Source organism: Pristiophorus japonicus, chromosome 7 (assembly GCF_044704955.1).
Source record: "Pristiophorus japonicus isolate sPriJap1 chromosome 7, sPriJap1.hap1, whole genome shotgun sequence".
Taxonomy (NCBI): domain Eukaryota; kingdom Metazoa; phylum Chordata; class Chondrichthyes; family Pristiophoridae; genus Pristiophorus; species Pristiophorus japonicus.
In genome coordinates, this window is record NC_091983.1 from 112,543,325 (window position 1) to 112,567,239 (window position 23,915).

The 23,915-nt window shown below is 44.1% G+C and overlaps 1 protein-coding gene across 4 annotated transcripts in view; it reads right to left on the bottom strand.

Moving 5' to 3' along the window:
• Positions 1 to 23,915, bottom strand: part of LOC139267243 (A-kinase anchor protein 7) — a 238,466-nt gene that overhangs the window by 169,731 nt on the left and 44,820 nt on the right. For all 4 annotated transcript variants that reach the window (XM_070885252.1, XM_070885250.1, XM_070885254.1 and 1 more), the window contains exon 5: positions 22,567 to 22,727. In XM_070885252.1, the coding sequence (XP_070741353.1) occupies positions 22,567 to 22,727 (161 nt within the window). The remainder of the gene's footprint in view (positions 1 to 22,566; positions 22,728 to 23,915) is intronic.

Consider the following 23,915-nt stretch of genomic DNA (forward strand, 5'->3'; position numbering starts at 1 on the left):
CCTTAAGCCATGTATTCAGTTGAGCTATCCTGCGATTCCTATTCTGACTAGCATGTGGCACTGGTAGCAATCCTGAGATTACTACTTTTGAGGTCCTACTTTTTAAATTTAGCTACTCGCTCCCTAAATTCGTCTCGTAGAACCTCATCCCGTTTTTTACCTATGTCGTTGGTACCTATATGCACCATGACAACTGGCTGTTCACCCTCCCTTTTCAGAATGTCCTGCACCTGCTCCGAGACATCCTTGACCCTTGCACCAGGGAGGCAACATACCATCCTGGAGTCTCGGTTGCAGCCGCAGAAACGCCCATCTATACCCCTTACAATCGAATCCCCTATCACTATAGCTCTTCCGCTCTTTTTCCTGCCCTCCTGTGCAGCAGAGCCACCCATGGTGCCATGAACTTGGCTGCTGTTGCCCTCCCCTGATGAGTCATCCCCCTCAACAGCACCCAAATCGGTGTCTCTGTTTTACAGGGGGATGACCGCCGGGGATCCCTGCACTACCTTCCTTGCACTGCTCTTCCTGTTGGTCACCCATTTACTATCTGACTGTGTACCATTTACCCGCGGTGAGACCAACTCGCTAAACGTGCTATTCACGTCATTCTCAGCATCGTGGATGCTGCAGAGTTCATCCACCCGCAGCTCCAGTGCCGCAATGTGGTCCGTCAGGATCTGCAGGCAGATGCATTTCCTGCACAAGTAGTCGTCAGGGACACCGGAAGCGACTCTGACTTCCCACATAGTACAGGAGGAGCATAACACATGTCCAAGTTGTCCTGCCATGACTTAACCCTGAGATACAATTAAATTGACAACAACAATGCTAAAGGTTACTTACTGATATAGAAAAGAAAAAAGAAAAGCTATTCATCAATCACCAGCCAATTACTTACCCCCTTGGCTGTGATGTCACCTTTCAATTTCTTTCTACTTCTTTTATATGCTTCTATGAGAACCCCTCTCATTCTTCTAAATTCCAGTGAATATAAGGCTAGTCGATCCAGTCTTTCTTCATATGTCTGTCCTGCCATCCCGGGAATCAGTCTGGTGAACCTTCGCTGCACTCCCTTAATAGCAAGAATGTCCTTCCTCAGATTAGGAGACCAAAACTGCACACAATACTCAAGATGCGGTCTCACCAGAGATCTTGGAGTCCTGCTAGGCTCAACTTCAACATGTCCAGCCAATGCAGAGCAGCAATCAATAAAGCCAATGGAATGTTGAACTATATAGCCAGAATACCAGTCAAAAAAAGTGAGCAAACTGTACAGCACTCTGGTCAGACTGCACCTTCAGTACTGTGCCGCGTTCTAATTATTGAGACACAAGGGAGAGATTTAAAAGCCAGAAACAGTGCAGAGAAGAATCACAAGATTAATCCATTGTGTCAAAAGCCTGAGTTATAAAGAAAGACTGGAATAACCTGAAAGGAGACATCTGAGAGGTGATCTTATAGAGACATACAAGATATTGGGCCCAAGTTTCCACATGATTTGCGCCTGATTTTTAGGAGCAACTGGTGGAGAACGGACTATCTTAGAAATCGCAATTCTCCACATTTTTTTTTCTGCAGTTCTAGTCAGGTAGAACAGTTCTACTTTGGAACAGAATTTTTTCTTCAAAAGGGGGCGTGTCCGGCCACTGACGCCTGATTTGAAAGTTTCCACAGTGAAAACGTACTCCAAACTAAAGTAGAATGGAGCAAGTGAAGATTTTTGTAGAACTGAAAAAACCTGTTCCACACATTAAAAAATCAGGCGCAGGTTACAAATTAGGCGTCCAGAACGAGGTGGGGGGAGGAGGGGGGGAAGGGAAGTCATTAAATTCTACAATCAATCCTTATTTATACTTCTACAAATATTATACAAATAAATCCAACCTGAATAAACATTTATAAGCAAAGAAAAGATTAAATAAACCATCTTCCTACCTGTGTGAAAGTGCTTCAGCCAGGGAGAATTCTGCAGCCGTTCGTTGCCGCTGAGCGGGAGGGAGGGGGAGAAAACCATTCGTGCCGCTGAGCGGGAGGGGGGTGGGGAGAGAAAGCCGTTCGTGCCGCTGAGCGGGAGGGGGGGGGGGGAGAGAGAAAGCCGTTCGTGCCGCTGAACGGGGGGGGGGGGGGGGGAGAAAGCCATTCGTGCCGTTGAGCGGGAGGGGGGGGGGAGGAGAAAGCGGTTTGTTGTTGTGGAGGGGAGGGAGGGGAAGGAGACAGCGGGTTGTTGTTGTGGAGGGGAGGGAGGGGAAGGAGACAGCGGGTTGTTGTTGTGGAGGGGAGGGAGGGGAAGGAGACAGCGGTTTGTTGCCGTGGAGGGGAGGGAGGGGAAGGAGACAGTGAGAAGGGTAGCCTCAGTGCTGATGTGCTGATGGCAATGTGATTTTATTAAAAAATGTTCAAAAATTAAACAGCTACAAAGAACTACAAAAATGGCCGAGTGCCAATATTCTTTTTCACACTGAGCATGCGTGAACACTCCAACGCGCACGCGCAGCGTTGCCGGCAGGAAAAAAACTAATTTAAATAGTACCCGCCCCCTCCCACTTACAAAATCGGCGCGAGTGTAGGCACCACCCCCCTGGGCGCCGCGCCAAACAGACAAGGAGCTGCAAAGCGCTCGAGAATAGCGCGTTTTTTTTCTGGCGCCGTTTTAGGCGCGAAAAACGGGCGCCCAGCTCGGAGGGGCGCCCGTTTTTTATCCTGTGGAAACTTGGGCCCAATAAGTGGTATGGAAAAAAGTAAATCCAGAAAATTACTTTAAACTAAATTGCAAAAGTGGCACAAGAGTAAACAGGTTTAAACTAGTAAAAGATCCCATGGCATGATTTTGAAGAAGAGCAGGGAAGTTACCCCTGGGGTCCTGGCAAGTATTTATCCTTCAACATCACTGAAACAGATTATCTGATCATTGTCACGTTGCTGGCTGTGTGACCTAGATGTATGCAAATTGGCTGCCGTGTATCCTGCATTACAACAGTGACGACACTTCAAAAGTACTTAATTGGCTGTAAAGCACTTTGGGATGTCCTGAGATCGTGAAAGGTTCTCTAAAAATACAAGTCTTTCTTTTTCCTTTTCATGCTCAGAATAAATTCAAAACATTACTTTTATAATTGACTTTAAATTATATTTTAATTGATTTAAGTATTATTTTATCCTGTAACTTTACCACTAGATATTCTATAGCCAGTCTTATTTCTACTGAGATAATCAATACAATTGATATTCTTACAAACTAGGAACATCACTGACATGGACAATAGGTTAGCCTGAAATTATATTAGAGCTATATATAGGAAACAACAAGAGTTCACATTACAACCAGATATAGAAATATTTATACAGAAATGGCAAATAAAATTTAACACAACTGAGAATAATCCACAATGCCAATCTCAAACCTATAAATTTCAGTCAAATCCTGTAATTATTAATAAAAATACACATTGAGCGACCTTCCACTTCAAAAATAGACATTGCATCTCTTACATTTCTTGCCATCCATCTAAACAAAAATATTTGCCGGCATAGTCAAAAAGAGTAAAAATGTTCAGGACCCATTGCAAAACTGCTGCAAGACTAAAAGAGGGAATATTTAAACAGCGCATACACTGGTGGAATTAGGGCAATAGCACCCCAAAAATGGTGAGAATTATTTATCGTCCCGTTCCTAACATCAGTATGGCCGCCACAATCTTCCCCCTGACCTATCACTGGACATTTGGAGCACCTGCATGTATCAAGCGGTACGACCTTTAATTAGGTAGCACAGTTAATTCAAAGATTCGGGTCCTGAACTTAAGGAAAGGTAACTTCGATGGTATGAGACGTGAATTGGCTAGAATAGCCTGGCGAATGATACTTAAAGGGTTGATGGTGGATAGGCAATGGTAAACATTTAAATATCACATGGATGAACTTCAACAATTGTACATCCCTGTCTGAAGTAAAAATAAAACGGGGAAGGTGGCTCAACCGTGGCTAACAAGGGAAATTAAGGATAGTGTTAAATCTAAGGAAGCGGCATATAAAAAGCAGCAAACCTGAGGACTGGGAGAATTTTGTAACACAGCAGAGGAGGACAGAGGGTTTAATTGGGAGGGGGAAAATAGAGTACGAGAGGAAGCTTGCTGCAAACATAAAAAACTGACTGCAAAAGTTTGTATAGATATGTGAAAAGAAAAAGATTCGTGAAAACAAACATAGGTCCCTTGCAGTCAGATTCAGGCGAATTTATAATGGGGAACAAAGAAATGGCAGACCAGCTAAACAAATACTTTGGTTCTGTCTTCACGAAGGAAAACACAAATAACCTTCCGGAAATACTGGGCACCGAGGGTCTAGTGAGAAAGAGGAACTGAAGGAAATCCTTATTCGGCGGGAAATTGCGTTCGGGAAATTGATGGGATTGAAGGCTGATAAAACCCCGGGGCCTGATAGTCTGCATCCCAGAGTATTCAAGGAAGTGGCCCTAGAAATAGTGGATGCATTGGTGATCATTTTCCAACAGTCTATCGACTCGGGATCCGTTCCTATGGACTGGAGGGTAGCTAATGTAACACCACTTTTTAAGAAAGGAGGGAGAGAAAACGGGTAATTATAGACCAGTTAGCCTGACATCAGTAGTGGGGAAAATGTTTGAATTAATTATTAAAGATGAAATAGCAGCACATTGGAAAGCAGTGACGGGATCGGCCTAAGTCAGCATGGATTTATGAAAGGGAAATCCTGCTTGACAAATTTTCCAGAATTTTTTGAGGATGTAACTAGTAGAGTGGACAAGGGAGAACTGGTGGATGTGGTGTATTTGGACTTTCAAAAGGCTTTTGACAAGGTCCCACACAAGAGATTGGTGTGCAAAATTAAAGCACATGGTATTGGAGGTAATGTACTGATGTGGATAGAGAACTGGTTGGCAGACAGGAAGCAGAGAGTTGGGATAAACGCGTCCTTTTCAGAAGGCCAGGCAGTGACTAATGGGGTACCGCAGGGCTCAGTGCTGGGACCCAGCTATTTACAATATACATTAATGATTTAGATGAGAGAATTGAGTGTAATATCTCCAAGTTTGCAGATGACACTAAGCTGGGTGGCAGTGTGAGCTGTGAGGAGGACGCTAAAAGGCTGCAGGGTGAATTGGACAGGTTAGGTGAGTGGGCAAACGCGTGGCAGATGCAGTATAATGTGGATAAATGTGAGATTATCCATTTTGGTGGCAAAAACACGAAGGCAGAATATTATCTGAATGGTGGCAGATTAGGAAAAGGGGAGGTGCAGCGAGACCTGGGTGTCATGGTACATCAGTCATTGAAAGTTGGCATGCAGGTTCAGCAGGCGGTGAAGAAGGCAAATGGTATGTTGGCCTTCATAGCTAAGGGATTTGCGTATAGGAGCAGGGAGGTCTTACTGCAGTTGTACAGGGCCTTCATGAGGCCTCACCTGGAATATTGTGTTCAGTTTTGGTCTCCTAATCTAAGGAAGGACTTTCTTGCTATTGAGGGAGTGCAGCGAAGGTTCACCAGACTGATTCCCGGGATGGCAGGACTGACATATGAGGAGAGACTGAATCAACTGGGCCTGTATTCACTGGAGTTTAGAAGGATGAGAGGGGATCTCATCGAAACATATAAAATTCTGACGGGACTGGACAGGTTAGATGCAGGAAGAATGTTCAGAACCAGGGGACACAGTCTAAGGATAAGAGGTAAGCCATTTAGGACTGAGATGAGGAGAAACCTCTTCACTCAGAGAGTTGTCAACCTGTGGAATTCCCGACCGCAGAGAGTTGTTGATGCCAGTTCATTGGATATATTCAAGGCGGAGTTAGATATGGCCCTTACGGCTAAAGGGATCAAGGGGTATGGAGAGAAAGCAGGAAAGGGGTACTGAAATGAATGATTAGCCATGATCTTATTGAATGGTGGTGCAGGCTCGAAGAGCCGAAATGGCCTACTCCTGCACCTATTTTCTATGTTTCTACCACTTTTTCAAAAAAGGAGGGAGAGAGAAAACGGGTAATTATAGACCGGTTAGCCTGACATCAGTAGTGGGGAAAATGTTGGAATCAATTATTAATGATGAAATAGCAGCACATTTGGAAAGCAGTGACTGGATCGGTCCAAGTCAGCATGGATTTATGAAAGGGAAATCATGCTTGACAAATCTTCTGGAATTTTTTGAGGATGTAACTAGTAGAGTGGACAAGGGGGAACCAATGGATGTGGTGTATTTGGACTTTCGAAAGGCTTTTGACAAGATCCCACACAAGAGATTAGTGTGCAAAATTAAAGCACATGGTACTGGGGGTAATGTACTGACGTGGATAGAGAACTGGTTGACAGACAGGAAGCAGAGAGTTGAGATAAACGGGTCCTTTGCCGAATGGCAGGCTGTGACTAGTGGGGTACCGCAGGGCTCAGTGCTGGGACCCAAGCTATCTGCAATATACATTAATGATTTAGATGAAGGAATTGAGTGTGATATCTCTAAGTTTGCAGATGACACTAAGCTGAGTGTGGTGTGAGCTGTGAGGAGGATGCTAAGAGGCTACAGGGTGACTTGGACAGGTTAGGTGAGTGGGCAAATGCATGGCAGATGCAGTATAATGTGGATAAATGTGAGGTTATCCACTTTGGTGACAAAAACACGAAGGCAGAATATTATCTGAATGACGGCAGATTAGGAAAAGGGGAGATGCAACGAGACCTGGGTGTCATGGTACATCAGTCATTGAAAGTTGGCATGCAGGTACAGCAGGTGGTGAAGAAGGCAAATGGTCTGTTGGCCTTCATAGCTCGGGGATTTGAGTATAGGAGCAGGGAGGTCTTACTGTACAGAGCCTTGGTGAGGCCACACCTGGAATATTGTGTTCAGTTTTGGTCTCCTAATCTGAGGAAGAACGTTCTTGCTATTGAGGGAGTGCAGCAAAGGTTCACCAGACTGATTCCCGGGATGGCAGGACTGACATATGAGGAGAGACTGGATCGACTGGGCCTGTGTTTATTGGAGCTTAGAGGATGAGAGGGGATCTCATAGAAACATATAAAATTCTGACGGGATTGGACAGGTTACATGCAGGAAGAATGTTCCTGATATTGGGGAAGTCCAGAACCAGGGGATACAGTCTAAGGATATGGGGTAAGCCATTTAGGACTGAGATGAGGAGAAACTTCTTTACTCAGAGAGTTGTTAACCTGTGGAATTCTCTACTGCAGAGAGTTGTTGATGCCAGTTCATTGGATATATTCAAGAGGGAGTTAGATATGCCCCTTACGGCTAAAGGGATCAAGGGGTATGGAGAGAAAGCAAGAAAGGGGTACTGAGGTGAATGATCAGCCATGATCATATTGAATGGTGGTGCAGGCTCGAAGGGCCGAACGGCCTACTCCTGCACCTATTGTCTATGTTTCTATGTTTCTATGCAAATCGGCATTCTCTGACATACATAGGAACCTGTTTGATATTTTAGGGCAGTACTGGGTGGAGCATGCACCTTCTTCCGGCACATTATTGTGATGGCCTGGAGCCTGTGGGCTTGTTTTCCGCCTGCAGCCCCCCACCCCCCCGCCAAATGTCACTGAGGCCCGGCCCTCAAAGTGGCTTGCTTCCTGAAGTCTGCAATGGGGAAAATAATCTACCTCACTATGTTCGGCTGCAGTACTTGTTTTCTGCCAATAGGAGCTACCCTGGAGCCTTGCAGGAGCCCCATAAAACAAGTCCCAGATCTCGAACCAGTGAGTAACAGGCACTTCCCTGCACCACAAACTGTTTGCTAACCATCGCAATATGCAAGTGCATATGAGAAGTATTCTGCAGACTAAACACTTCATAGCTAATGCTACAATCAGAAATTATGTTGAGACTGTATGAGACTAATCTTACATTTGTAATGTAGTTCAGATTATTTCCTATCACAAAGAACACAATATACATATTCAAACAACACATTAACCAATTCAAATCACCTTTTACACTTTTTAAAGGAGGATCTTACACAGATTTTACACAGTTTGGAATGTGAAGTCAGTCAAGAATTAAAAAAAATAGAAAAGGAAACATTGTGCAGTATCCAGACACATACACTCTCCCCTACCTTTACCACATAGATCAGGAAGATCCCAGGTTAGATCTCTGGTCTCTAACACATTAGATCTCAGCTGGGATGAGGTCATTGTAAGACAACTGGTATTCGTACTTCAGGCAGGAGATACAAAAAAAATCAGACAGGGTCGTCAATCCTGATCACAAAGTATCCCTCCTGGAAGTACATAAGAGGATGTCAGATAAGGGCGTGGTTGACTCTTAATGACCTCGAGCAACTTTTTAAAATTCATTCACGGCTTGTGGGTGTCGCCAGCAAGGCCAGCATTTATTGCCCATCTCTAATTGCCCTCGAGAAGGTGGTGAGCCGCCTTCTTGCAAGTGGCCATTTCAGAGGGCAGTTCAGAGTCAACCCCATTGTTGTGTGTCTGGAGTCACATATAGACCAGACCAGGACAGCAGATTTCCTGCCCTAGAGGACATTAGTGAATCAGATGGGTTTTTACAACAATCCAGTAGTTTCATGGTCACCATTACTAGTATTTTTATTTTTTTTATTCCAGATTTAAATAATTGAATTTAAATTCCCCAGCTGCCATGGTTGGATTTGAACTCACTCTGGATCAATAGTCCAGGCCTCTGGATTATTAGTTCAGTAACATAACCATGATGCTAACGTACTCCTAACTAGGGCAAAGCAATAAAATGCTGCCTTGCCAGCACTGCCCAAAATCCCAAGAACAAATTTTTAAAATGAATGTAAAGACCGTCCCGTCCACTGACAGTTATTATCTAAACTCACCAATGAAAGGTGGCTCAGAACATTGTCACCCACTGAAGCATATTCCAGCATAAATCACAGCCTTCAAGTCAGAGAAATGATTTATAATGTTGAGTATCCACTTTTAGCAACATCAAAAAGTTATGTAAAGAAATAAGGTCAATGTCTCATGTTTCACTCTTGGTAAAGCCAAGTAATTTAATATTTCATATCTCCACAGATGACTCTTTGACATCCAGATTTTTGGTACACTCAGCACCCTTCTTTTATACTGGCCAAAAAGTGCCAAATTCTGTGTTCATTAGTTCATCTGGAAATATTTTTCCTGTGTTTTCACTGATTTCTTTTTTCTTTGTTCCGGGATCTGGGCGTCGCAAGCAAGGCCAGCATTTATTGCCCATCCCTCGTTGCCCTTGAGAAGGTGATGGTGAACTGCCATCTAGAACCGCTGCAGTCCTTATGGTGAAGATACTCCCAAAGAGCTGTTAGGTAGGGAGTTCCAGGATTTTGACCCAGCAACAATGAAGGATCGGTGATGTATTTCCAAGTCAGGATGGTGTGTAACTGGAGGGGAACTTGGAGGCGATGGTGTGCCCATACATCATTAGAGGTGCAGCCGAAGAAGCCTTGACGAGTTGCTTCAGTGCATCTTGTAGATGGTACACACTGCAGTCATGGTGTGCCGGGGGTAGAGGGAGTGAATGTTGAAGGTGGTGGATGGGGTGCCAATCAAGCAAGCTGCTTTGTCCTGAATGGTGTTGAGCTTCTTGAGTGTAGTTGGAGCTGCACTCATCCCAGGCAAGTGGAGATTATTCCATCACAAAATAACATAAGAAATAGGAGCAGGAGTAGGCCATTCGGCCCCTCGAGCCTGCTGATCTGATCATGGGCTCAGCTCCATGTCCCTGCCCGCTCCCCATAACCCTTTACACCGTTATCTTTTAAAAATCTGTCTATCGCCACCTTAAATATATTCAATGACCCAGCCTCCACAGCTCTCTGGGGCAGAGAATTCCACAGATTTACGGCCCTCTGAGAGAAGAAATTCCTGCTCATCTCAGTTCTAAATGGGCGACCCCGTATTCTTAAACTATGTCCCCTAATTCTAGATCCCCCACGAGTGGAAACATCCTCTCTGAATCTACCCTGTCGAGCCCCCTCAGTATTTTATATGTTTCAATAAGATCACCTCTCATTCTTCTAAACTCCAATGAGTGAGTATAGGTCCAAACTTGCTCAACCTTTCATGGATTTGTGAAAGGGAAATCATGCTTGACAAATCTTCTGGAATTTTTTGAGGATGTTTCCAGTAAAGTGGACAAAGGAGAACCAGTTGATGTGGTATATTTGGACTTTCAGAAGGCTTTCGACAAGGTCCCACACAAGAGATTAATGTGCAAAGTTAAAGCACATGGGATTGGGGGTAGTGTGCTGACGTGGATTGAGAACTGGTTGTCAGACAGGAAGCAAAGAGTAGGAGTAAACGGGTACTTTTCAGAATGGCAGGCAGTGACTAGTGGAGTGCCGCAAGGTTCTGTGCTGGGGCCCCAGCTGTTTACATTGTACATTAATGATTTAGACGAGGGGATTAAATGCAGTATCTCCAAATTTGCGGATGATACTAAGTTGGGTGGCAGTGTGAGCTGCGAGGAGGATGCTATTAGGCTGCAGAGTGACTTGGATAGGTTAGGTGAGTGGGCAAATGCATGGCAGATGAAGTATAATGTGGATAAATGTGAGGTTATCCACTTTGGTGGTAAAAACAGAGAGACAGACTATTATCTGAATGGTGACAGATTAGGAAAAGGGAAGGTGCAACGAGACCTGGGTGTCATGGTACATCAGTCATTGAAGGTTGGCATGCAGGTACAGCAGGCGGTTAAGAAAGCAAATGGCATGTTGGCCTTCATAGCGAGGGGATTTGAATACAGGGGCAGGGAGGTGTTGCTACAGTTGTACAGGGCCTTGGTGAGGCCACACCTGGAGTATTGTGTACAGTTTTGGTCTCCTAACTTGAGGAAGGACATTCTTGCTATTGAGGGAGTGCAGCGAAGGTTCACCAGACTGATTCCCGGGATGGCGGGACTGACCTATCAAGAAAGATTGGATCAATTGGGATTGTATTCACTGGAGTTCAGAAGAATGAGAGGGGACCTCATAGAAACGTTTAAAATTCTGACGGGTTTAGACAGGTTAGATGCAGAAAGAATGTTCCCAATGTTGAGGAAGTCCAGAACCAGGGGTCACAGTCTGAGGATAAGGGGTAAGCCATTTAGGACCGAGATGAGGAGAAACTTCTTCACCCAGAGAGTGGTGAACCTGTGGAATTCTCTACCACAGAAAGTAGTTGAGGCCAATTCACTAAATATATTCAAAAGGGAGTTAGATGAAGTCCTTACTACTCGGGGGATCAAGGGTTATGGCGAAAAAGCAGGAAGGGGGTACTGAAGTTTCATGTTCAGCCATGAACTCATTGAATGGCGGTGCAGGCTAGAAGGGCTGAATGGCCTGCTCCTGCACCTATTTTCTATGTTTCTATGTTTCTATAAGTCAATCCCTTCATCTCAAGAATCAACCTCTTGAACCTTTTCTGAACTGCCTCCAATGCAATTATATCCCTCCTCAAATAAGGAGACCAAAATTGTACGCAGTACTCTAGGTCTCACCAATACCCTGTACTGTTGCAGCAGTACTTCCCTGTTTTTATACTCCATCCCCCTTGCAATAAAGGCCAACATTCCATTTGCCTTCCTGATTACTTGCTGTACCTGCATACTAACTTTTTGTGTTTCATGCACAAGAACCCCCCAGGTCCCTCTGTACTGCAGCATTTTATAATCTTTCTCCATTTAAATAATAATTAGCTTTTTTATTTTTCCTGCCAAAGTGGATAACTTCATACTTTCCATTATACTCCATTTGCCAAATTTTTGCCCACTCACTTAGCCTGTCTATGTCCCTTTGCAGATTCTTTATGTCCTTCTCACAACTTGCTTTCCCACCCAGCTTTGTATCATCAGCAAACTTGGCTACATTACATTCGGTCCCTTCATCCAAGTCATTAATATAGATTGTAAGTAGTTGAGGACCGAGCACCGATCCCTGTGGCATCCCATTAGTTACCGTTTGCCAATCGGAAAATGACCTATTTATCCTGACTCTCTGTTTTCTGTTAGTTAGCCAGTCCGTTAACCATGCTAATATGTTACCCTAAACCCAGTGAGCTTTTATCTTGTGAAGTAACCTTTTACGTGGCACCTTATCGAATGCCTTCTGGAAATCCAAATACACCACATCCACTGGTTCCTCTTTATTGAACCTGCTCGTTACATCCTGAAAGAACTCCAGCAAATTTGTCAAACATGATTTCCCTTTCATAAAACCACGCTTACGCTGCTTGACTGTATTATGCTTTCTGACTTCTCCTGACTTGTGCCTTGCAGATGGTGTAAAGGCTTTGGAGAGTCAGGAGGTGAGACACTTACCGCAGAATACCCTCTGACTTGCTCTTGTTGCCACAGTATTTATGTGGCTGGTCCAGTTAAGTTTCTGGTCAATGGTAACCACCAGGATGTTAATGGTGGAGGATTTGGCGATGGTAATGCTGTTGATTGTCAAGGGAAGTTGGTTGGACTCTCGCTTGTGTGGCGCGATTGTTACCTGTCACTTATCAGCCCTAGCCTGAATGTTGTCCAAGTCTGTTTGCATGTGGGCATGGACTGCTTCATTTTCTGAGGAGTTGTGAATGGAACCAAACACTGTGCCATCATCAGCGAACATCCCGACTTCTGACCTTGTGATTAAGGGAAGGTTACTAATTGAGTGACTGGGTCATTGCACAGCAGAGTCTTTTATAAGCCAATGTAAAAGTAAACAGGGGAGAGAGCAATCCACAGAGGTTACGCTCCCTTGACAGGAGGGAATTCAACTTGGCAATGCATAAACATTTATTAAGTAAATAGCCTCCATTCACTCACGCGTGATCATAATACTAAGGTTACAAAGGTTTTTTGTGGTCTATTGAATTTAAGCGTATGCAACTCATCTGCTGCTGAAAACCTCATCCAAGCCTTTATCACCCCTAGCCTTGACTATTCCAATGTTTTCATGGGCAGCCTGCCATCTTCCAACCTTCATGAACTAGCTCATCCAAAACACTGCAGCCCACATCCTATTCTGTTCACCCATCACCAATGTTCCCTGTAATTTATTTTTGTTAAGGAGAGAATCCAGAGCATGGGACTGAAGGCAAGGCCTCCAATGGTCAGGTGATGGTCAGAAGGGATGATTTCACAAGAAGGCAAAGTCAGAGGAACAGAAGGTTTGGGACAGTTGTCGGGCTGGAGGAGATTACAGAGATAGGGAGGGGCGAGGTAGTGAAGGGATTTAAATACGAGAATGAGAATTTTAAATTTGAGATACTGGGGAACCAGGAGCAAATGTAGGTCAACAAGGACGGGGTGATTGGCAACGTTCCCGCTAAGCTGCACAATCGCGCAGCAGTCTGGAGATCCCACACAGGATGCTCATCAGCTTTTCAATGGGAATAACTCTGCATGCGCGAAGATTGGAATGAGCCACGTAGCCAGTTAAAGGGACCGCGCACATAACCCAACTCCCTCTATACCTCCCTTCCCTCCTTTAAGAGTCTCTTTAAAACCAATCTCTTTCACCCCTCCTAGTATCTCTGATTCGGCATCCTATTGTTGAGATAACAGATCTAACAGAGTTTGGAACTTGTTATTACATTAAAGGCACTACATAAATGCAAATTGTTGTTGTAAACTAAATTGCTTACAAAAAAACCTGACTTCCCTACCAAGCCAAAATAATCATCCACAACTTCTACTGTGGTTCAGTTTAGACAAGGTATACAGTAAAACTGGTCACAGAAATTGTCTGATTAAAGTCAAAAACCAGCAAAGTTCCCCAATGTTTTAGAAACAATAGGCAACTTGCTTCCAAATGTTCAAGCACAACCTAAAACGCCAGGCCAGTTCATTCACTTTGCCAACTTAACTATAGTGGGAAACCGTTGCTAAAATTGTTCTATGTATTTTGCTAACAGACATTTATTTTTGGAGCTGATCAATAGACTGGAAATGCCCAATATAATGAGGACTACCAATCAATAACTGTCCTTTCAGGGAGGAAATAACAAATCTTCAGAGAAAAAGAGGAGGAAGTTGACGCACCCAACCAACTAAAAACAATATAAACTGAAGAACGGTGAATCCAGGTGTAACAAACAGTATAAACCCGACGTGTACGGTAGCATAGTGGTTATGCTACTGGACAAGTAATCCAGAGGCCTGGACTAATGATACAGAGATGCGAGTTCAAATGGCACCATAGCAGCTGGGGAATTTAAATTCAATTAATTATATCTGGAACAAAAAGCTAGTATCAGTAATGGTGACCATGAAACTATCGGATTGTTGCAAAAACCCATCTGGTTCACTAATGTCCTTTAGCGAAGAAATCTGCCATCTTTACGAAAATAATTTAAGGAGCTAGGAGCTAAATTAAAAAGTAGGACCTCAAAAGTAGTAATCTCGGGATTGCTACCAGTGCCACGTGCTAGTCAGAGTAGGAATCGCAGGATAGCGCAGATGAATACATGGCTTGAGCAGTGGTGCAGCAGGGAGGGATTCAAATTCTTGGGGCATTGGAACCGGTTCTGGGGGAGGTGGGACCAGTACAAACCGGACGGTCTGCACCTGGGCAGGACCGGAACCAATGTCCTAGGGGGAGTGTTTGCTAGTGCTGTTGGGGAGGAGTTCAACTAATATTGCAGGGGGATGGGAACCTATGCAGGGAGACAGAGGGAGACAAAAATGAGGCAAAAGCAAAAGACAGAAAGGAGATGAGGAAAAGTGGAGGGCAGAGAAACCCAAGGCAAAGAACAAAAAGGGCCACTGTACAGCAAAATTCTAAAAGGACAAAGGGTGTTAAAAAAACAAGCCTGAAGGCTTTGTGTCGTAATGCAAGGAGTATCCGCAATAAGGTGGATGAATTAACTGTGCAAATAGATGTTAACACATATGATGTGATTGGGATTACGGAGACGTGGCTCCAGGATGATCAGGGCTGGGAACTCAACATCCAGGGGTATTCAACATTCAGGAAGGATAGAATAAAAGGAAAAGGAGGTAGGGTAGCATTGCTGGTTAAAGAGGAGATTAATGCAATAGTTAGGAAAGACATTAGCTTGGATGATGTGGAATCTATATGGGTAGAGCTGCAGAACACTAAAGGGCAAAAATCGTTAGTGGGAGTTGTGTACAGACCTTCAAACAGTAGTAGTGATGTTGGGGAGGGCATCAAACAGGAAATTAGGAGTGCATGCAATAAAGGTGCAGCAGTTATAATGGGTGACTTTAATATGCACATAGATTGGGCCAGCCAAACTGGAAGCAATACGATGGAGGAGGATTTCCTGGAGTGTATAAGGGATGGTTTTCTAGACCAATATGTCGAGGAACCAACTAGGGGGGAGGCCATCTTAGACTGGGTGTTGTGTAATGAGAGAGGATTAATTAGCAATCTCATTGTGCGAGGCCCCTTGGGGAAGAGTGACCATAATATGGTGGAATTCTGCATTAGGATGGAGAATGAAACAGTTAATTCAGAGACCATGGTCCAGAACTTAAAGAAGGGTAACTTTGAAGGTATGAGGCATGAATTGGCTAAGATAGATTGGCTAATGATACTTAAGGAGTTGACTGTGGATGGGCAATGGCAGACATTTAGAGACCGCATGGATGAATTACAACAATTGTACATTCCTGTCTGGCGTAAAAATAAAAAAGGGAAGGTGGCTCAACCGTGGCTATCTAGGGAAATCAGGGATAGTATTAAAGACAAGGAAATGGCATACAAATTGGCCAGAAATAGCAGCGAACCTGGGGACTGGGAGAAATTTAGAACTCAGCAGAGGAGGACAAAGCGTTTGATTAGGGCAGGGAAAATGGAGTACGAGAAGAAGCTTGCAGGGAACATTAAGGCGGATTGCAAAAGTTTCTATAGGTATGTAAAGAGAAAAAGGTTAGTAAAGACAAACGTAGGTCCCCTGCAGTCAGAATCAGGGGAAGTCATAACGGGGAACAAAGAAATGGCAGACCAATTGAACAAGTACTTTGGTTCAGTATTCACTAAGGAGGACACAAACAACCTTCCGGATATAAAAGTGGTCAGAGGGTCTAGTAAGGAGGAGGAACTGAGGGAAATCTTTATTAGTCGGGAAATTGTGTTGGGGAAATTGATGGGATTGAAGGCCGATAAATCCCCAGGGCCTGATGGACTGCATCCCAGAGTACTCAAGGAGGTGGCCTTGGAAATAGCGGGTGCATTGACAGTCATTTTCCAACATTCCATTGACTCTGGATCAGTTCCTATCGAGTGGAGGGTAGCCAATGTAACCCCACTTTTTAAAAAAGGAGGGAGAGAGAAAGCAGGGAATTATAGACCGGTCAGCCTGACATTGGTAGTGGGTAAAATGATGGAATCAATTATTAAGGATGTCATAGCAGCGCATTTGGAAAATGGTGACATGATAGGTCCAAGTCAGCATGGATTTGTGAAAGGGAGATCATGCTTGACAAATCTTCTGGAATTTTTTGAGGATGTTTCCAATAAAGTGGACAAAGGAGTACTAGTTGATGTGGTATATTTGGACTTTCAGAAGGCTTTCGACAAGGTCCCATACAAGAGATTAATGTGCAAAGTTAAAGCACATGGGATTGGGGGTAGTGTGCTGACGTGGGTTGAGAACTGGTTGTCAGACAGGAAGCAAAGAGTAGGAGTAAATGGGGACTTTTCAGAATGGCAGGCAGTGATTCGTGGGGTACCGCAAGGTTCTGTGCTGGGGCCCCAGTTGTTTACATTGTACATTAATGATTTAGACGAGGGGATTAAATGTAGTATCTCCAAATTTGCAGATGACACTAAGTTGGGTGGCAGTGTGAGCTGCGAGGAGGATGCTATGAGGCTGCAGAGTGACTTGGATAGGTTAGGTGAGTGGGCAAATGCGTGGCAGATGAAGTATAATGTGGATAAATGTGAGGTTATCCACTTTGGTGGTAAAAACAGAGAGACAGACTATTATCTGAATGGTGACAGATTAGGAAAAGGGAAGGTGCAACGAGACCTGGGTGTCATGGTATATCAGTCATTGAAGGTTGGCATGCAGGTACAGCAGGCGGTTAAGAAAGCAAATGGCATGTTGGCCTTCATAGCGAGGGGATTTGAGTACAGGGGCAGGGGGGTGTTGCTACAGTTGTACAGGGCCATGGTGAGGCCACACCTGGAGTATTGTGTACAGTTTTGGTCTCCTAACTTGAGGAAGGGCATTCTTGCTATTGAGGGAGTGCAGCGAAGATTCACCAGACTGATTTCCGGGATGGTGGGACTGACCTATCAAGAAAGACTGGATCAACTGGGCTTGTATTCACTGGAGTTCAGAAGAGTGAGAGGGGACCTCATAGAAACGTTTAAAATTCTGACGGGTTTGGACAGGTTGGATGTAGGAAGAATGTTCCCAATGTTGGGGAAGTCCAGAACCAGAGGTCACAGTCTAAGGATAAGGGGTAAGCCATTTAGGACCGAGATAAGGAGAAACTTCTTCACCCAGAGAGTGGTGAACCTGTGGAATTCTCTACCACAGAAAGTAGTTGAGGCCAATTCACTAAATATATTCAAAAGGGAGTTAGATGAAGTCCTTACTACTCGGGGATCAAGGGGTATGGCGTGAAAGCAGGAAGGGGGTACTGAAGTTGCATGTTCAGCCATGAACTCATTGAATGGCGGTGCAGGCTAGAAGGGCTGAATGGCCTGTTCCTGCACCTATTTTCGATGTTTCGATGTTTACCCAGTCTGGCCTATATGTGACTCCAGACCCACAGCAATGTGGTTGATTCTTAACTGCTCAGCAAGCCACTCAGCTGTGCCAAACCGCTACGAAAAACAATAATAATAAAACCGGTCGGACCTAGGCACTGGTTTCAGACACGACAACGGCACACCCAACCCAGTCGACCCAGCAAAGTCCTCCTCACTAACATCTGGGGTCTTGTGCCAAAATTGGGAGATCTGCCCCACAGACTAGTCAAGCAACAGCCTGCCAGAGTCATACTGACAGAATCATAACTTTCATCCAGACAGGACATGCCCAGACTCCTCCACCACCATTCCTGGGTATGTCCTGTCTCACCAGCAGGACACACCTGTCAGAGGAGGCAGCACGATGGTATACAGTCAGGAGGGAGTGGCCCTGGGACTCCTCCACATTGACTCCAGACTCCATGAAGTCACATGGCTTCAGGTCAAGCAGGCAAAGATACTTCCTGGTGATTACCATCTGCCGCCTTCCCTCAGCCTCCCTCAGTATCAGCTGTGGCTCAGCGGATTGCACACTCGCCTCTGAATCAGAAGGTTGTAGGTTCAAGTCCCATTCCAGGAACTTGAGCACATAAATCTAAGCTGACACTCCAGAGCAGTACTGAGGGAGAACTGCACTGTCAGAGGTGCTGTCTTTCGGATGAGATGTTAAACCGAGGTCCCGTCTGCCCTCTCAGGTGGACGTAAAAGATCCCATGGCACTATTTCAAAGAAGAACAGGGGAGTTATTCCCGGTGTCTTGGCCAATATTTATCCCTCAATCAACATAACAAAAACAGATGATCTAGTCATTATCAACATTACTGTTTGTGGGAGTTTGCTGCTGTGTTTCCCACATTACAACAGTGACAACATGCCAAAAGTATTTCATTGGCTGTAAAGCGCTTTGAGATGTCCAATGGTCATGAAAGGCACTATAGAAATCCAAGTCTTTCTTTCTTTCTTTCTCAGCTGATGGGCACAGAATTGAGGTCCCCACCATCACAGAAGCCAGTTTTCAGCTAATTTGATTCCTTCTATACAATATCAATAAAGGGCTGAGTGCATTAGATACAACAAAGGCTATGTCGACAGTGCTACCAAGCAGCACTTACTCACCAATAACCTGCTCACCAATGCTTAGTTTGGGTTTCGCCAGGACCATTCAGCTCCAGACCTCATTATTGCCTTGGTCCAAACATGGACAAAAGAGCTGAATTCCAGAGGTGATGCAAGAGTGACTGTCCTTGATATCAAGGCAGCATTTAACTGAGTGTGGCATTAAGGAGCCAATGTCAATGGGAATCAGGGGGGAAGCTCTCCACTGGCTGAGGGTCATACCTAGCACAAAGGAAGATGGTTATGGTTGTTGGAGGTTAATCATCCCAGTCCCAGGACATCGCTGCAAGAGTTCCACAGGGCAGTGTCCTCGGCTGCTTCATCGATGACCTACCCTCCATCATGTTAGAGACAAAGGATGCCTAAAAATGTACAAAACTGATACAGACGTTGTGTTTTAAATCATTGTTTAGAACTGGAGAGGAAGTGTCTCCTTAGAATGATAGGGACTGCTTCGAAATGCTAATTATCTGTGGCTTTCAAGTTAAAGCTTCAGTTTGTTTATGTATCTTTAAGACAATTTGTATAGAAAAGGCTTAGAATGGAAGGAGGGTTGTAGGAATTGATGGAAACAAAGGCAGTTTGTTATGTCGTAAAGACCAGTTAAAGTGACAAAGCTCTGGTTTGGCTTCATAAGTTCAAAGGATAGAGGGCTAGGCTTTGTATTCATTGTACCCAAGAGAATAGAGACAGAGAGAGATCAAAGGAGTTCCAATGAAAAGCGTCCTCGAGAAGGTATAAACAATGACATGTGACCAAAATCGTAAGACATCTTAAGGCAGGTTCTTGAAACAAGAATCGAGACAAAGAACTGAAGCCTTATTGGATATTAAGTTTTATGGGGAACCTTTATAGGTCAAAATTTCCTGTCAATATTCTGGATCAGGCTCACCCCTAAATATAGTTAAAGGTGACCTCCCGGAAGCTTGTAGTCACAGACGGAAGGAGAGAGAGAGAGAGAAAGAGTGAAGAAAGCCGTAGATGACAGAAAGAACAGAAATGCTCACGTGTGTCAACAGTCTGTCCGATCGGATCGATTTCAACTATTGTTATGGTCGTGTGTTTTTACTGTATAACTAATGTGTTATATTCCATCTTCGGCTCTGATTAAACACAATATATTCACCATATTGGTTTGCACTTAAACCTGATTATTTAAAGTGACCAGAGATAGCCGTAAAGAAGCAATTTCTAACAATCATAAGGTCAGAAGTGGGGATGTTCGGTAATGATTGCAGTGTTCAGTTCCATTTGCAACTCCTCAGAAAATGAAGCAGTCTATGCCCGCATGCAGCAAGACCTGGACGACATTCAGGCTAGGGCTAATAAATGGCAAGTAACATTAGCACCACACAAGTGCCAGGTAATGACCATCTCCAACAAGCGAGAGTCTAACCACCTCCCCTTGATATTCAATGGCATTACCATCGCTGAATCCTCCACAATCAATATCCTGGGGAGTTGCCATTGGCCAGAAATTTAACTGGACCAGCAACAAGAGCGGGTCAAAGGCAGAGTATTCTGCAGCGAGGTGTCTCAGCTCCTGACTCCCCAAAGCCTTTCCATCATCTACAAGGCACAAGTCAGGAGTGTGATGGAATACTCTCCACTTGCCTGGATGAGTGCAGCCCCAACAACACTCAAGAAGCTCAACACCATCCAGGACAAAGCAGCCCGATTGATTGGCACCCCATCTACCATCTTCAACATTTACTCCCTCCACCACCGGCGCACCGTGGCTGCAGTGTGTACCCGCTATAAGATGCACTGCAGCAACTTGCCACGGCTTCTTCGGCAGCAACTTCCAAACCCGCAACCCACACCACCTAGGACAAGGGCATCAGGTGAATGGGTGCACCATCCCCTCCAAGTCACGCACCATCCTGACTTGGAAATATATCGCCGTTCCTTCATCATCGCTGGGTCAAAATCCTGGAACTCCCTCCCTAACAGCATTGTGAGAGTACCTTCACCACAAGGACTGCAGAGGTTCAAGAAGGCAGCTCACCACCACCACCTTCTCGAGGGCAATTAGGGATGGGCAATAAATGATGGCCTTGCCAGTAACGCCCACATCCCCGAACGAATTAGAAAAAACCTGGCGGAGTCTGCCAATCAATAAATTGCAGGTTTGTCCTGTTCCAATTTTTAGATCAGTACACAGACATCAATGGGCAGTCAAGGTGTTCACTAAGAAAAAGGCTTCGTTCTGAGCTATTGCATTTTGTAGTTCACATCTTGCCTTTGATCAATTATTTCAAAGAACAGTTTGTTGGTCTGAATCTAACCAATGTTCCTTTGATGGAAAGGAAGTCTCCAACAGCGTGATACTTTGTATGTTGTGTTACGGAAGTTATCTCACTGTATTTTAAAATGTCCCTATCAGCCAGATTTGCACATCATTTTATTTTGTATGTATTCATATCCTTCAATATTTTGTAATATTGTAATGAGGGAAGTGAAATGTTTCATCACAGTTAATTGTTGTATGGATATATTTAAGGTTGCTCACTTTCTGATCATCCAACTTCAATGTTAATGGTAGGTCTAAAACAACGCATCTGATTCCATTGCACAAGGGAATTTTTCAAAATTTCATTTTTCATCCTTTTCAGTGTCAGCAAATAACAAACTGTTCCGTTTGCTCTTTGTTAACAATGAATTGCAATCAGCAATCTGCACATGTATGTCAGCTCCTCTGTGAAGTCCTATATTCCCTGGCCGAAGGTCACACAACCGGCAGCATACTGCTGTCTGCGCTGCCCTAAGCAGGTACTTATAGTATAACTTTGTCCCGGGTTTGTTAGTTTCATGTTCACCCAGACAAACTGCAGTTTACTTTTTGAGAATTCATCCGCTTTCTTTGATGTTTCAAACTAAAAGAAAACTTTGGAAAACATTACATAAGCACATAAGAATTAGGAGCAGGAGGCCACATGGCCCTTGGAGCCTGCTCCACCGTTCAATCAGATTATGGTTGATCTTCGACCTCAACTCCACTTTCAGCACTATCCCTATATCCCTTGATTCTTGTATAATCCAAAAATCTATCTATCTCAGCCTTGAATATACTCGACAACTGAGCATCCACAGATTCCAAAGATTCACAACTCTCTGAGTGAAGAAATTCCTCTTCATCTCAGTCTTAAATAGCCGACCCCTTATCCTGAGACTGTGCCCCCTAGTTCTAGAGTCTCCTTCCAGGACAAACAACCTCTCAGCATTTATCCTGTCAATCCCCCTCAGAATCTTGTATGTTTCAATGAGATCACCTCTTATTCTTCTAAACTCCAGAGAGTATAGGCCCAATCTACTCAATCTCTCCTCATAGGACAACCACAGTTACAGTGCCACGAGCAAAAACGGGGAAAAATTAAAACGACAAAACATTCTGTGGGATAACATTCAAATCTCATTTATATCTTAAACTCAGCCCAAACAAAATTTTCCTGTGCATCAAGTTAAAAGTTGTGAATGTTAAAAAATAAAAGCCAAACTGAAAGAGACACCAGCCTTGAAAAACCACGACAAAGTAGTACTTTTAGGAGAGTATTCCAGAAAAGATTTAAATAGGAAGTATTTCAATCAAAGAAAAACTAGCAAGTTCTGAGTACATTTGCTGTAAATGGGACATTCTGACCGAAATTATTCAAAAATATTTACAAAACTGTTACTTAATCAACATTTTCTCTCAAACATAATAATATAAACCACCTTTGAAAGCAAATTCAAACCAAACTACTTACCTGCAATATGTGCTAGTGTTGTCAGGTGCTCGTTTTGCACCAGCTGCGCAAATACCACTTCACCTCTAAAGTCTGCAATCCCTTGAAATCGCAGGGCCAACCGTGTTCCCTGTAGGATTTCCTGTACGGTCTCCTTGCATTCTTCAACAGCATTCACTGCCCTATCAGAAAGAAAATCAAACAGCTTACAAAAACAAAGGAATGAGTTTGAACTCTTGTCACCAAGTTCCTTTCATGGAAAAAGTCTGGCAATGGCCTCGTACTTATTTTGTCAAAATGTTAAAAAAAATATTGGTCCTGAAATTCCGGCCTCCCCAGGTCCGTACACACTCCATACGGACCCTGGAAGACATCGGAAAAGCCGGTTTTCAGCACGCAATGCGCATGCGCTGAAAACCGGCTTTTCCGATCTGTCAAGTTTCTGGCTTGACGGATGGCTGCATCTCGGGGGGAAGGACATTCCCACGGCAGAGATTGGGCTATTTGCCCATCCCTTGCCCTGCGAATGTCCTTAAAACTCTTGCGCCTGGTAAAAGCAGGCACAAAGCCTACTTTTACCAGCGTAAGAGTTTAAAAACATATCAAAAACATATTAAAATAAAAACATACTAAAATAATATTTAAAAATACATATTTATGTTAAAAACCCTGCCCACTCAGGAAATTTTATTTTAAACCATAATTAAAACTTTTTTAAAAATCGGCAAATATTTTTTTTTAAAACATTTACATCGAAACATATAGAAACATAGAAATTTACAGCGCAGAAGGAGGCCGACAAAGAGCCGCACAGCCCTTGGTCAGCAGCCCTGAAGGTTATATATAAACCTATGAACAATGACGGAAAGGCAAAGAGCACCCAGCCCAACCAGTCCACCTCACACAACTGCGACACCCCTTATACTGAAACATTCTACACTCCACCCCAACCGGAGCCATGTGATCTCCTGGGAGAGGCAAAAACCAGAGAAAAACCCAGGCCAATTTAGGGAGAAAAAATCTGGGAAAATTCCTCTCCGACCCATCCAGGCAATCGAAACTAGTCCAGAAGATCACGCTAGCCATATTCTATTTCCTGCAGTCCTTACCATTATATCTGCGCCGTCCAACAAAAGGTCATCCAGTCTAATCACAATTATCAGTTCCAGGTCTATAACCCTGCAGGTTATTGCACTTTAAATGCCCATTCAACCATCTCTTAAAAGTGGTGAGGGTTTCTGCATCCACCACTCTTCCAGGCAGCGAGTTCAAGATCTCCACAACCCTCTGCGTAAAGAAGCCCCCCTCCTCAAATCCCCTCTAAACCTTCCACCAACCACATTAAAACTATGCCCCCTCGTTATAGATCC